Source organism: Acanthisitta chloris, unplaced genomic scaffold (assembly GCF_000695815.1).
Source record: "Acanthisitta chloris isolate BGI_N310 unplaced genomic scaffold, ASM69581v1 scaffold40923, whole genome shotgun sequence".
Taxonomy (NCBI): domain Eukaryota; kingdom Metazoa; phylum Chordata; class Aves; order Passeriformes; family Acanthisittidae; genus Acanthisitta; species Acanthisitta chloris.
Genome location: NW_008665040.1, coordinates 19,773 through 31,920, shown reverse-complemented (window position 1 = coordinate 31,920; position 12,148 = coordinate 19,773). Strand labels below are relative to the sequence as shown.

The 12,148-nt window shown below is 36.2% G+C and overlaps 1 protein-coding gene across 1 annotated transcript in view; it reads left to right on the top strand.

Annotated features, from left to right (window-relative positions):
- The window catches only part of SESTD1 (SEC14 and spectrin domains 1), a 41,448-nt gene extending 34,319 nt beyond the window's left edge, over nt 1-7,129 (top strand). The window contains exons 13-17 of the mRNA XM_009071568.1: nt 381-462; nt 784-906; nt 1,771-1,962; nt 3,759-3,880; nt 6,378-7,129. Of these exons, the coding sequence (XP_009069816.1) occupies nt 381-462; nt 784-906; nt 1,771-1,962; nt 3,759-3,880; nt 6,378-6,507 (649 nt within the window). The 3' untranslated portion in view covers nt 6,508-7,129. The remainder of the gene's footprint in view (nt 1-380; nt 463-783; nt 907-1,770; nt 1,963-3,758; nt 3,881-6,377) is intronic.
- Nucleotides 7,130-12,148: the final 5,019 nt, after the last annotated feature.

Genomic DNA, 12,148 nt, shown 5'->3' with positions numbered 1-12,148 from the left:
GCAGGATAAAGTCTGTCTTAGCCACATAAGCCTCTGTGTGGTCGATCTTACCAATGCAACAAGGTAAGGAACCTGCAATGCTGCTGCAAGGCCTTGTAGGTATGGCTGGTGTTAGTACCTGCAGCTTAGCCATATCACAAGTGTTGAGGATTGTGATTTCAGTGACTTGCAGTGCTCAGTTCTATTTATTGCAAGTTTTGGATTGTTATTTGAGGCATTACATATTTTGGCCAAGCTAAGAAGTATGAAAATGCTTTTACTGCCTTTTCATGAGCAATTATATCTTAATGTTTCTCACTGAAAACATGGTTGTCAAATTCAGAGTGTATTGTGCCTGCTGTACACGTCCCGGTGAGATTCTTTCTGTGCTACTCTTTAAGGTGTGAGGATATGGTGGACGTGCGGCGACTGAAGATGCTTCAGATGGTGCAGTTATTTAAATGTGAAGAGGATGCTGCTCAGGTATGGAAATACCTACAGAATTTCATCATTCTGGTCTTGTAGTCCACTGGTTAAATTTATGGGGAATGATAGTTTTACAGTATTTTGTTTTGTAACTTTCAAATGTAGTTTTATTTAGGGAATACATACAGTGAAAATACAGAATATAGCAATATATTTTCACAGTGTATCTAGTGACTGCATGTGTGACCTGCCATTGTGTGATAGTACGTTAAACTTTTTTCCTGTATCAAAGGTATATGCTAGTACTGAAGCTACTTCACCTTCTGGATTACATTTTTTAATTTATTAGTTTTTATTCTTTTGACTTCCGTTCTTAAGGCAGTAGAATGGTTAAGTGAACTGTTGGATGCTCTGCTGAAGACACACATCCGATTGGGAGATGATGCTCAAGAAACAAAAGTTTTACTGGAGAAACATCGAAAATTTGTTGATGTTGCACAGGTGAAATTAATTTAATTTTTTTTTTAGCAGTATCGGGTTTGTACTATTTCAGATCATCTCCTAAATAGAACCAGTATCTGTCTGGACCATCTTTGAACAGCTGTTACTTCTCTTAGTAGTTTGCCTGAATGCTTGAATAAAGAAATTGTGATAGCTGAAATTGGTGATGAGCCTAGTGAGATTCTGAAGTTCCATCACGAGTGGAGATGCTGCAGTTTACTACCTTAGTTAAACTCCTTCACATAGGCAATGCAAACAAAAAAACAAAGTTCACATTAACTTTCATTGCAAACATATTTCAAACAGTCTTTATTATGACTTTTGACAAACTGGGCCTTTCTCAGCTGCTTTTTCAGTCATTTACTGCTTTTAGGAATGTCTGATTCAGACTTGTTAATGAATGGATGTGAAGTTTTCCAATTGCACTTGTTACACTGGAACTGATTTTCTCTTTTGGTAAATTAGAGCTGATGATGACAGGAGGGTAGTTTGCTGTTAGTGATGTGCTGCAGTACACCTGACCACAAACATTGTGATAGTGAAGTGAGTGAGGCAATCATTTTGACAGTAGATACCAAGTATCCTGTGTAAGAGCCAAACAGCCATTTGAAATTTTCAGGAAGCTTTGTTCTTTTGCCAGTGTGAATGCTAGACAGCACGGGATATTTTTTTTTTGGTCATTACGGTTTTATTCATACTTCATCACCATTTTCTAATAGATCACATTAGTTCAATCTACTTTGTGTACCTAAACTGTGGAGCTTTCATAAACCTGTTGGCTGTTGCTTTCAGATGTTATTTAGCTCCTAAGTTAAGTGCAGAGTTTTCACATGTGCTTTCTTTCCCATTCCCTCCAATTTTTAGAGTACTTATGATTATGGGAGACAGTTACTGCAGGCGACCGTTGTCCTATGCCAGTCCTTGCGATGCACTTCAAGGTCCTCAGGGGACACACTTCCAAGACTGAATAGAGTGTGGAAACAGTTTACAGTAACTTCTGAAGAAAGAGTACACAGACTGGAAACAGCTGTTGCCTTTCATTCAAGTGCTGAAAAGGTGAGTGTTGTGCTTTTAAGAAGAAATATTTCTTACCTGATTTTAAGCAAGCAAAATGTAAGAAAAATGAAGCTGTCAGTGTGCATATTTTACCCTAATAATAACAAAAGAAGCAGAAAGAAGAATTTAAGCATATTTTTCTAATTGTTAATTTCAATAGTGTAATTATTGCTCACATACCTATATTGGTATAGGGCCTGCTTAACAAAAGGGAGAACAGTTCAAGTACACTGAGCTGGGGCTGGGAAGAATTCTGGTTTTTTAACTCTTCAGAGGGGATCTCTGATATAGATCATGATATATTTCTTTGTGTCTTTTAGAGTGTAATTCTTAAAAGCCAGGAACACTTCTTGTTTCGTGTTTTTATGCAAGGCGTAATACAAAACTATTGGGTCATTTAAGTTCTTTGGAAAGCTAAAGACTGTGAGCATTTTGAATGTGATATCCTTCTCACAAGCAGTGTAAATGAGGGCAACTCTTGCCAGTTTAGTTTCCATGAGTGCTGCGTTGCTACATCTCATATTTTGCACTTCGAGGGGTTTAAATGTGCTTCCTTCTTCTTGAACATACCTCTATCGTAGTGTTTCAAACTCCTTTAACCAAATGTCTCATCACTGTGTCCAGTCAAATGATGTGAGAAGCCACAGAAGAGAATGAGCAGTCAACAAAAATGTGATGAGCAATAGTTGCTATTCAGTTACAGCTTGCTGAGGGGGGGAAATGTTGGGAATTTTCAATGTCCAGGAGCTGTTCTTTCTGTGTTGTGATGCGCTTTCTCAAATACCAGTAATAAAATTGCATGTAACTGCAGAAAAAGCAAACCTTGCACAAGGTAAAATAAAGTCATTATGTCATTGAAGGGCAGCATGGATTCAACTTGATTCATACAGTCCTTGGTTTTATTCATTTCTTTTTTATACTAATGGAAGATACTTCAAATTTGCAGGCATTGGGAGTTGATGGAGGGTCACAAAACCAGAAATATATCATCTATGCTGCCAGATATGGCTAAAAATAGTTTTACCAGATACCAAATTAGAATTTGGTGGTTCATAAATTTTTGAAAGATTTGATTCTCTCAATCCATATTATGATCATTCTTTCATTACTGTAGTAGTTAATTGCTAGTTATAGACAGGTGTAAGTTTAAAGAAAAGTAAATAGGTGTCTGAAAAAACAATGCTCTTGTTCAGAACCATAATTCTCCTAGCACTATTGGGGCATATTAATGAGTTTGTGTGGCAAATACACTGTTTATATCCATGCTGCTTTGGAAAGAATTAAGAAGTGGCAGAGGGAGAAGTGGAAGAAAATACAATACTAAGTGCTCATCTTTGGTCGCAATCCCATCTAGAAAGACTTGTTGTCAGACTTTTTTCATCCCTCTGTTCTGTGCCAGATATGGATTTTAGTTTTGAAATGTCATGTAAGAGGCTCTTCATTAACTGTTTCCTCTATTCTATATGACTGTGTTGTATGTTTAATGATGTAGGTTACTATTTTTATGCATTTTATATTTGTTGCTGGAATATTGTCTAGCAACACTTACCTTTTGTTCACTTTCAGAAGTAATGTAAAACATTTGAATACAAAGCAGTAGTAGCCCTGAACTGTCTTTAATGTAGCTTGATCAATATTTTCTTTTCTTAAATTATATGAATATGGCAGTTGACCTCATGTTAATGTGGCAGTGAAGATGCTGAAAGAGCATTCACTCTGCCAGTTAATGGCACTTTAAAACCTACATACTGTCCCTTGTGTACTTAACTCTGCATTTTCTTTTTTTTTTTAAACAGATTTTGCAGGAATGTCCAGAGCAGCCGGAAGCTTTTAATGAAATGGAGCAATTTGAGGAGATTGAAGCAGTTGGGAAATCACTGTTGGACAGACTAACAGTACCTGTAGTTTATCCTGATGGGTATGCAGAATGTCTTTTGTAATGCCTTTTGAATATGCTTTTGTAACATTTCATAATAGTCTCATATACAGAAGAATCCTGAATGCATGTTGCTGAAATTGAAAAAGTGGGCATGTTGTCGTAGGAAAGTTTGAAATTGGACCTGCCTGTGAGGAGATTGGAAAGACTTTTTAATGAGTATTAGTGCACTGCCTTTTTAAACTAGTGACTTTCACACTGAATGATTATTAGATTTATGCAGTCTTTGCACCAGCACAGTATGTAGACGTAACAGAAGAATGACCAGTCACAGTCTCTTCTCCCTGAAAAACAATACCAGATTAGAATAATGGTATTTTGCTTAATTTATTTGCAATTCTGTCTATCTGAATTCCTAAGACAGTATATTGAAGATAAGTTTACACTTGATTCATTCTGTAAGCAAACCAGTACTTCCTTCAAGAGCTATTCGTCCTAATATAAAATTGGTGGTGGTCTTGAGCTACAAAAGCAAATTGAATTTGCAGTCTCAGCCACAGTAAAACTCAGTTCCCTGTGTTTAATAAAACACATATGTTCATTGTTATGTGGAACTTGTAGTTAGCTTCTACCTGAGGATAACCAAGCCTTGGAATGAGCCTCTGGGTGTGAGGATCCTGCACCATAATGAAAGAGGTCTGAAACAGTATTTTGAATGAGAGGCTGTAACCTTATGAGATAGTATCAGGCAAATGCATTATGGGTTACCTGAAGTTGATCTGAAAAATACAGTTGCAGAAAGCTGGTCATGAAAATTCATTTATTGCCATCTTATTTCCAAAATACCATATTCCTTCTGCAGTGTAGTTTCCTTCAGTAAAAGGAGTGCTACCCATGAATATGGACCCAGGCCTGAACTACTTTTTACTGCCCTTTCAACAGTGTATTTGAAAATACTGGAGGATTTTATAGCGGTGAGGAAAAAAACCAACCAAACACGACAAAAGCCAGACCAAGAAGTGTTTGTTGAAGTATTTTTGTATAATTTCTGTGCAACAGATTTAGTGACCTGATAGAAGTAGCAACTGTTATTTGTTCTTAAAATGTATGTAATTTGCAGCTAGAGTAAGAAAAAACAAACACTAAGAGGTAGAAAATCTCCCTATGAAAGAAGACTTTTGCCACACTTTGAGTCCTAACACAATGCTCCTATGGCAATAGGTATATATACACCTGTATTTTAACAGTCTGATTGAATTCTGGCTACTATTTCTAACCCCTCTGACATAACAGCAGAGCTTTTTGTATCCCCCTTCTCAAAAACAGCATCATAGCTGTCCTAATTCTCAGGATCCCCTGCTTGTCATCCCTAGGCATTCTCTATTTGAAGCATTTAACAAGCAATTTGCAAAGAGTTTGCTCATTATCAGAAATAGTTTAAGAAATTTAGGAACATGCTTGGGGGCATTTTCAGCAGCCTGTTCACCTCTTCATGCTTTTGTCAGTATCTTCTTGGAAGTTCAGGTCATTGTTCCCTGTCCTACTCATGGCTTGCAATCTGTATCAGGAAAACTTCTGCCCACACTGTGATCCCATGTGCAGTTGTGCAGTCTGTCTTTGGAGTTCCCTAGTCAAACGAGTCTATTCCTGTGTAAAATTTCACTTATGCCTGTCTGTAGCAACTCATGTCTGTCTGAAAGTCCTTTGTCCTACTGCTATTTCCAAAGTCTACAGCATCTGTGCTTTGTAATTAGATTTGATACCTGTTCTTCTTAAACATGTATTCTGTTCAAGTCCTCCTTTTGCTGACAGCTTGGTTCATGTTTTCCCTAACATTTCAGCTGTTCTTTGTTGTACTTGAGTTGAAGAAATCAACTTACACAGCCATGTCATCTTTTCAGTTTGAGAGGTAGATGGCATAATCTGACAGCATGTGGCTTACTTCAAATGTGCAGAATCCTTCAGTAATGCAGCAGTTTTAGAGCCTCAGAACTTATATATAGACAGATTTCATAGATTGTGACAGTATGCAAAATTGTCAGACTGACTTGGGTGATAGCCAGGAAAGGGAGGTAAAAAATAGTGTTGGGAAGTATCTACTTGCACTTAAGCAGTAGTGCCATGCTGTTTGAATCCTGGAATGGTTTGGGTTGGAAGGGACATAAAAGATCCCCCAGTCCCACCCCCCCTGCCATGGGCAGGGACACTTTCCACTAGACCAGGTTCCTCAGAGCTCCATCCAACCTGGTGTTGAACATTTCCAGGGATGGGACATCCACAGCTTCTCTGTGTGACCTGTTCCAGTGCCTCACCACACACAACCTTCTCTGAGAGGATCTTTTGGGTATAAAAGGCTCATTGTATTTGTAATAATTTCATCAAGGTCTGCTGTCAGGTCTCATCACTCAGTATCCAAAATCTTTTAAAGGTGGCTTTTAAATTACAAGAGAAAAAAAATGGGTATTTTTCTTATCTGCTTTGTGTTTCCTACTGTCTTACTGATAACCTTTTGTGCTTTGGGTTGTTGGTTTTTTTTTAGGTCTGAGCAGTACTTTGGGAGCCCAAGTGACATGGCTTCTGCAGCAGAACACATTAGAGAGAAGATGAAGCTAGTTAGCCTGAAAAAGCAGCAGCTGAGACAACCAGAAGCCACTACCCCAGAGAGCTAATAGTGACCCTTGTCTATGAATTCATAATAGGACTTCAGTTTGTAATCCAGCATGTTGTTTGCATATTACAGAATTTGGCATAATATATTAAAATGCATTTCACAGCCGTTAGAAGTCTCATCTTTTTTTTGAAATAAATATTCTCAGCATCTTAACACTGTACATCTATCAAGCCATAATTATTTAACATGCTATGAAACCATAGATTCCAAGTATCTTATGAAAAGGAACTGTAAACTTTGCACTGAAATTTGCTGTAAAGCTTTACCTGACCTGTCAGCTGCTTCTTAGTTAGACAGCTGATGCAAACTTTGAGTGGTGCTAATTAAAGTGTTAGAAGTTCCATATTTTGAGATTGTAGTTCTTTGCTTCCCCCATGCCCAGGTGATGTAGTAACTTTAGACTGTAGGTGAAGTTCCTGCAGCGTAGACAGTGGTGACCCTGTAATTTTAATTTGAAATACTTTAAAAAGAAAAAAAAAATCATTTTTATTGTGCCAGTATGCAACCCACCCATCAGATCTTTGATATATCAAATTCATTAAACAGATGTTTTCCTATTTGTATTGATAATGTATTAAAAGCTGTTTGTGCTTAATAAAAATCATCTTTTTAAAATCTAATATAAATTTGTTCTGGTCTGTATTTCCAAGTATAGTTTGTGTTATATTTTTGTGATTAATGGTAGTAAAAATCATTACACCCCCAATATATTTACAAAAAATACTCTAATGCCCTGCAGCTATAAGGGAACTGCTCTTGAACTACTATTAATAGCAGCAAGAATCCATGTTATTTTTTCTTTCTGATAGCAGTAGTCACACAAAGGTAAGATTTGCATAAGTGAGTGTTATATCAATAAGTTTTCTTCCCATGGAAGACTGGCACATGTCTCCTGTGCTTTGTTTCTAAGTCTTTTGTTTCCCTTTCAATGGAGAATCCTGAATAATGTGAATACCTCTGCTAGCATCTTTGAGATTAAATGTTTTCATGATTAGTAGCCAAATGAAATTTATTAAGAGGGGGGAATTGGATTGAAACAAAATCAGCTGTGTGCATAACTTGTTAACTTCTTAATCTTCAGGATGTAATCTGGTTATATTCAATATATTTACTGGAAGATGGTGTGGTATCTGACCATTTTAGAATACTGTGTGAAGCAAACACTGTAGGTCTAACTACTTTGTTGTTATCACACTATACTTTTTGCTCACAGTGGAGATAATGATCAATTCCTGCAGGCATTGTTATTACTCTGCAGGTTTTTTTGATGGATCTGTCATTCAAATATTATATTTACCTATTTCTCTCAGTTTTTCTACATTTTCTCCAGAGGAAAGTGATGTATCAAATAAAGCAATTTTTCTATAAAAAAAACAATAATTCCAAATTAATGACTTACCTCTAACTTCAGTGATAAAGGTATTTTTCCTCTTGGGGCATTTGGCAGAGGAAATTCAATTATTTTTTGATACATTTGATGCAATGGTACAATATTGCATTAGTATTAGTTTAAAACCAATGGAAGTTTCACAGACCTTATTTATAAAGAGACTTTTTCAATATAATCTCTTCCAATTTAATTTAGTTCTTCAGCTCCATTTGAGAAAGCTGCTGTTACTGTGCCTGATATTTGGAGGAGATGAATTCATTTAGAAAGAACCCAAATATGAAAAGTACACATATATTTAATAAAAATCACAAACACAAAAGTAAATTAATGTTATTGTCATTAATATGCACCGTGTCTCCAGTTCTGCAGCATTTGTTTGTAAATCAAATCTACTTACAGTAAATAATGGTCTGTGGTAAAAGTCTCATTAAAACACAAGAGTAAGCAAGTGTTGCAAACGCTAAGATCATTTGCAGGGTTGGTTTTTTTAAATTTATTTTGTTTTTTACTTTGTTTAGGGACTCAATAACATGCAAGCCCAGAGCACTATCAGAAGCTCCTAACTCATTCCTGTGACAGCTGCATGCACAACTTGGAACTGATGACCACTCACCCTAATAACCCTGATGTTAATTTTGGCTCAGTGTGTGAAGTCCAATCTTGACACTGTTCTTATCTGTCATTCAGCATTCCTAGGGGCCAATGGATTCTGAATTTGACCCTATTGTCTCTAATTGAGTCTCCATTATAGCACTTTGGGTTATGCCAACTTTTTTTCTCTCTCTCTGCTCCCTTCCCCTTCCTCTGGAATGCCGTGCTTTTAGGGAAATGAAATGGCTGGTAAGATCCTATTTGCATCACATTGCAGTTTACCCATTTTCTATGTTTCAGGAATGATGGTAAGTATTTTTCTAGATCATGTTGCATGAGTCTGCCAGATATTTCTGAATCCTTCCTATGAACTGAGTCTTCCTATCTTACTGAAAGAATGGAATAAACATCTGTTAAGAATACTGTTGAATGTAACTAATTGAGAGAGGAATTTTTTGTGCTAGTCTTCTCTTAGCCAATATATAATCCATGGTTATACTTGCTAGAGAACCTTTAGAAAGGTCCAATTCTTGATAGCACACAAAGTCAATGAGATATATAGAGACATGCTAAAAAGCAGAAAAAACAGCCCTGTGCTCAAGTAATTTGTTACTCATTTGTGCAGTTACTACTGCGAACAGTAGCAGCGGCCCTACCTGTAGCTCTTGCTCTGCACCTTTTGGTAGCAAAAATGATTTAAACAGTGGAGTTCAGTGGAGTTCCAGAAGATGCAAATATGTTTGTGGTTTCTGAAACAGAAATCACCTCCTGTGAAGGACACAGTGCTGCTACACGTGAGATGAGGAGATAGCGACAGAACAAATAATTGTAAGGACTATAGTTGTTATACTCCTAGGTACATTACAACTAATCTCTTGAAAGTGTCAACCTTGTTCATGGTAATGAGGTGAATATCAAGAATTTCTAAGTTACTGTTAGCTAAGTTTGGATGTATTTGAGATATTTCAGATATTTTGTTACTCTTTCTGGTAATGTAGTCCTGAGTGTGTTTTTCATGACAGTGAATTGGAAAGGTGATCAGCTCAGTAAGTGTCATCTGTTTTTGCTAGAGCATCAGTTTCATAGACTGGTAGTCATAGAAAATGCTTATATTTACAAGCTCTTTTAATTGCCAGAGGTGTGTGGGCATTTGTATTAGTTTTCATAAAAAAAATTAGATGCTGTTTACTGCTTAACCGTGTATTGTATTGAGTAGGATTAATGGTGTTACACTTCTCTTGGAAAAATGGAGACTTGTATAGCTTTGTGTGACTGACTGATTTAGTGCTCAAATAAAGTTGCTCTGGAGGTACAGCAGTGGGTGGAGGAGGACTGTGTGTGCAGTGGGATCGTATAGCACTTCTTATTCTATCATGTTAGCCTAAGAATATCAGTGCCTGCTGACAGAAAGATAGGAGAAAGATTATTTTTTTCCATCCCATTAAAAAAGAAAGGTGTCAGTAGGTCATGATCACAAGGTGAGGTTGTCATGGGCTTTCAGCAACAGTAATTAATGTAATGGTGTTATAATAACCTCTAGGTTCTGAATTCTTTCTACAGGATAATTTTCATCTGTGTAAGGAGAATATCAAGAAGGAGGAAGAAAGGAAGCTTTTGGAGCCACAGATGAAATTCTGTAATACATTATGCGAGCTCTGGAGCTAAAATGATAAGAAATGGATGAAATCAAAGATTTGATGATTTCTAATTTCTGAAGTTAATCCTTACTGCTGCAGGTTCTTGTATCAGTAGTTATGTTAGATTTCTGTTCTAGTTTCAAGAAATTAATCAGAAGTTTGATTTAAGCATCCAGGATAACAATCCATACACGTATAATAGCCATAAAAGTAACTGAATACAAACTGCAGAACCAAAGATTTTGAGTATCTGGGATTTGCATACCATGATTCCAACAAGGTAATTAATTCATGATCTCTTTGGAGATACTTTTGTTGTGTTTTCCAGGTTTGTGGAAAAGTGATATATTCTGCAGTAAGACACAAAGGCAAGTCAAGCAGTTATGCTATTTGTGGGTCCAACTTGCACAGTCATTTTGAATCTCAGTAGATTGAGTCTTTTATATTTCCACAGTTTCCTAATACGTAACAATGCAGGCAATTGCAGAGTTACTTCTGGGGAATCAAAATCAAATGGCAGAAAAATACACTGTCATTTTAAAATCATTGATTCCCACAACTGTCCCACTTTTATTTCCTGCACTTAAATAGTAAAAGAAATCAGAGTACTGATGCCTGTCAAGAATGCATCTTAATTGAAAATTCTGTTAAAAATTTCCAAATTGCATGCCTTTTGCAAGCATATGGAGTCAAGAAGTACATCAAGGTATTTTTCATCTGATGCTCAGTGGAGGTAGTTTTACTGTGGAGATTTACTGTGTGGAAATACAGGTAAGATTAAACCACACAAAAAGACTAGTTTCCTGCTTTTAGTGGGTCCCTTTATACACATCTCCCAAACACATGGTAGTTTAGGACAATTTCTCTGTGACTCCAAGATTAATTTGGAACATGAGGGTGAATCATTGAAGAAACTTCTAAGAATACCTCTGATTATGTCAAATTGGAAGACAATATTAAGCAAACATCAAAGATATTAATCAATATAGATGCTTGTGTGACGGTAAAATTTTAGTTATGCTGATACAAGAATGTATAGAGGCAGGATATATTAAGAAGTACTTAGTATATGTAAAGCATTCATGACATGCTTAAGCTCAAAATAGGAATGAAAATTATGGTAACAGCTTTCTCTTTTCCTGACAGTTGACCTTAGTTTACATTGGTCTCCATTACAGCAAAAATTAGGGGAATATAATACAGAGACAAGAGGAAGGCTGAGTCAGGATATAAACTGCTCTTTTCAACAAAGAGGCAAAAAAAGAAAAAGCTTTCTTAAAATTTCAAATGTGTTAAGGAAATACATTAGAAAACATTAAAAAGAAAAGTGAAAGTCCCTTTTTTAAAAGTTCAGCTGGAAAAGTTCAGTCAATTTTCCAGGTACTTGTGATATTTATTGTTTATAGACAGCAAAGAGCCAGACTAACATTTTCAGCTTCTGAAGCATGAAGACAAGCAAAGGAAACTTTAATTGGTGTCATTTTGGAATACTTTGAGAGAAGGTTGTTAAGTGGAAACAATTGGTTGTGTTAGTGAGAGTTGTGCAGATAATTTACTTCAGTATTGAATAGAAACGACAAAATTCTTTTTATTGCAGACAAACCAGAGGTTTTTAAATAATAATGCCGTTTCATTGGCAGTTTAATGACAGCATCAAAACATCCAATGACTACTGAATGCTACAGGAAAAACTATTTTTTGTGCACAGGTAACCAACACACAAAATGAGCTTAAAAGTAAGTGTGCTTAAAAACTTAAAATTGTTATTTTTTTTATAATTTTACAGTTTAAAAAATATATTTTTTACTTATTAGGAAACCTTTTAGCTCTTCCACCACCAGCTAGCTGATGACTGCTATCAGACACCACTGAATCAAGCTCCCATTGGAAAACCTTTTAATGCACACTGGATTTGTATGTAAAGGAGAGGAATACTCTATGTTATGTATCAGATCATATTGATTTACTGAGCTCATACATTTGTGCTTAAAATAGACATGCACATGGAAAAAGGCTGCTAC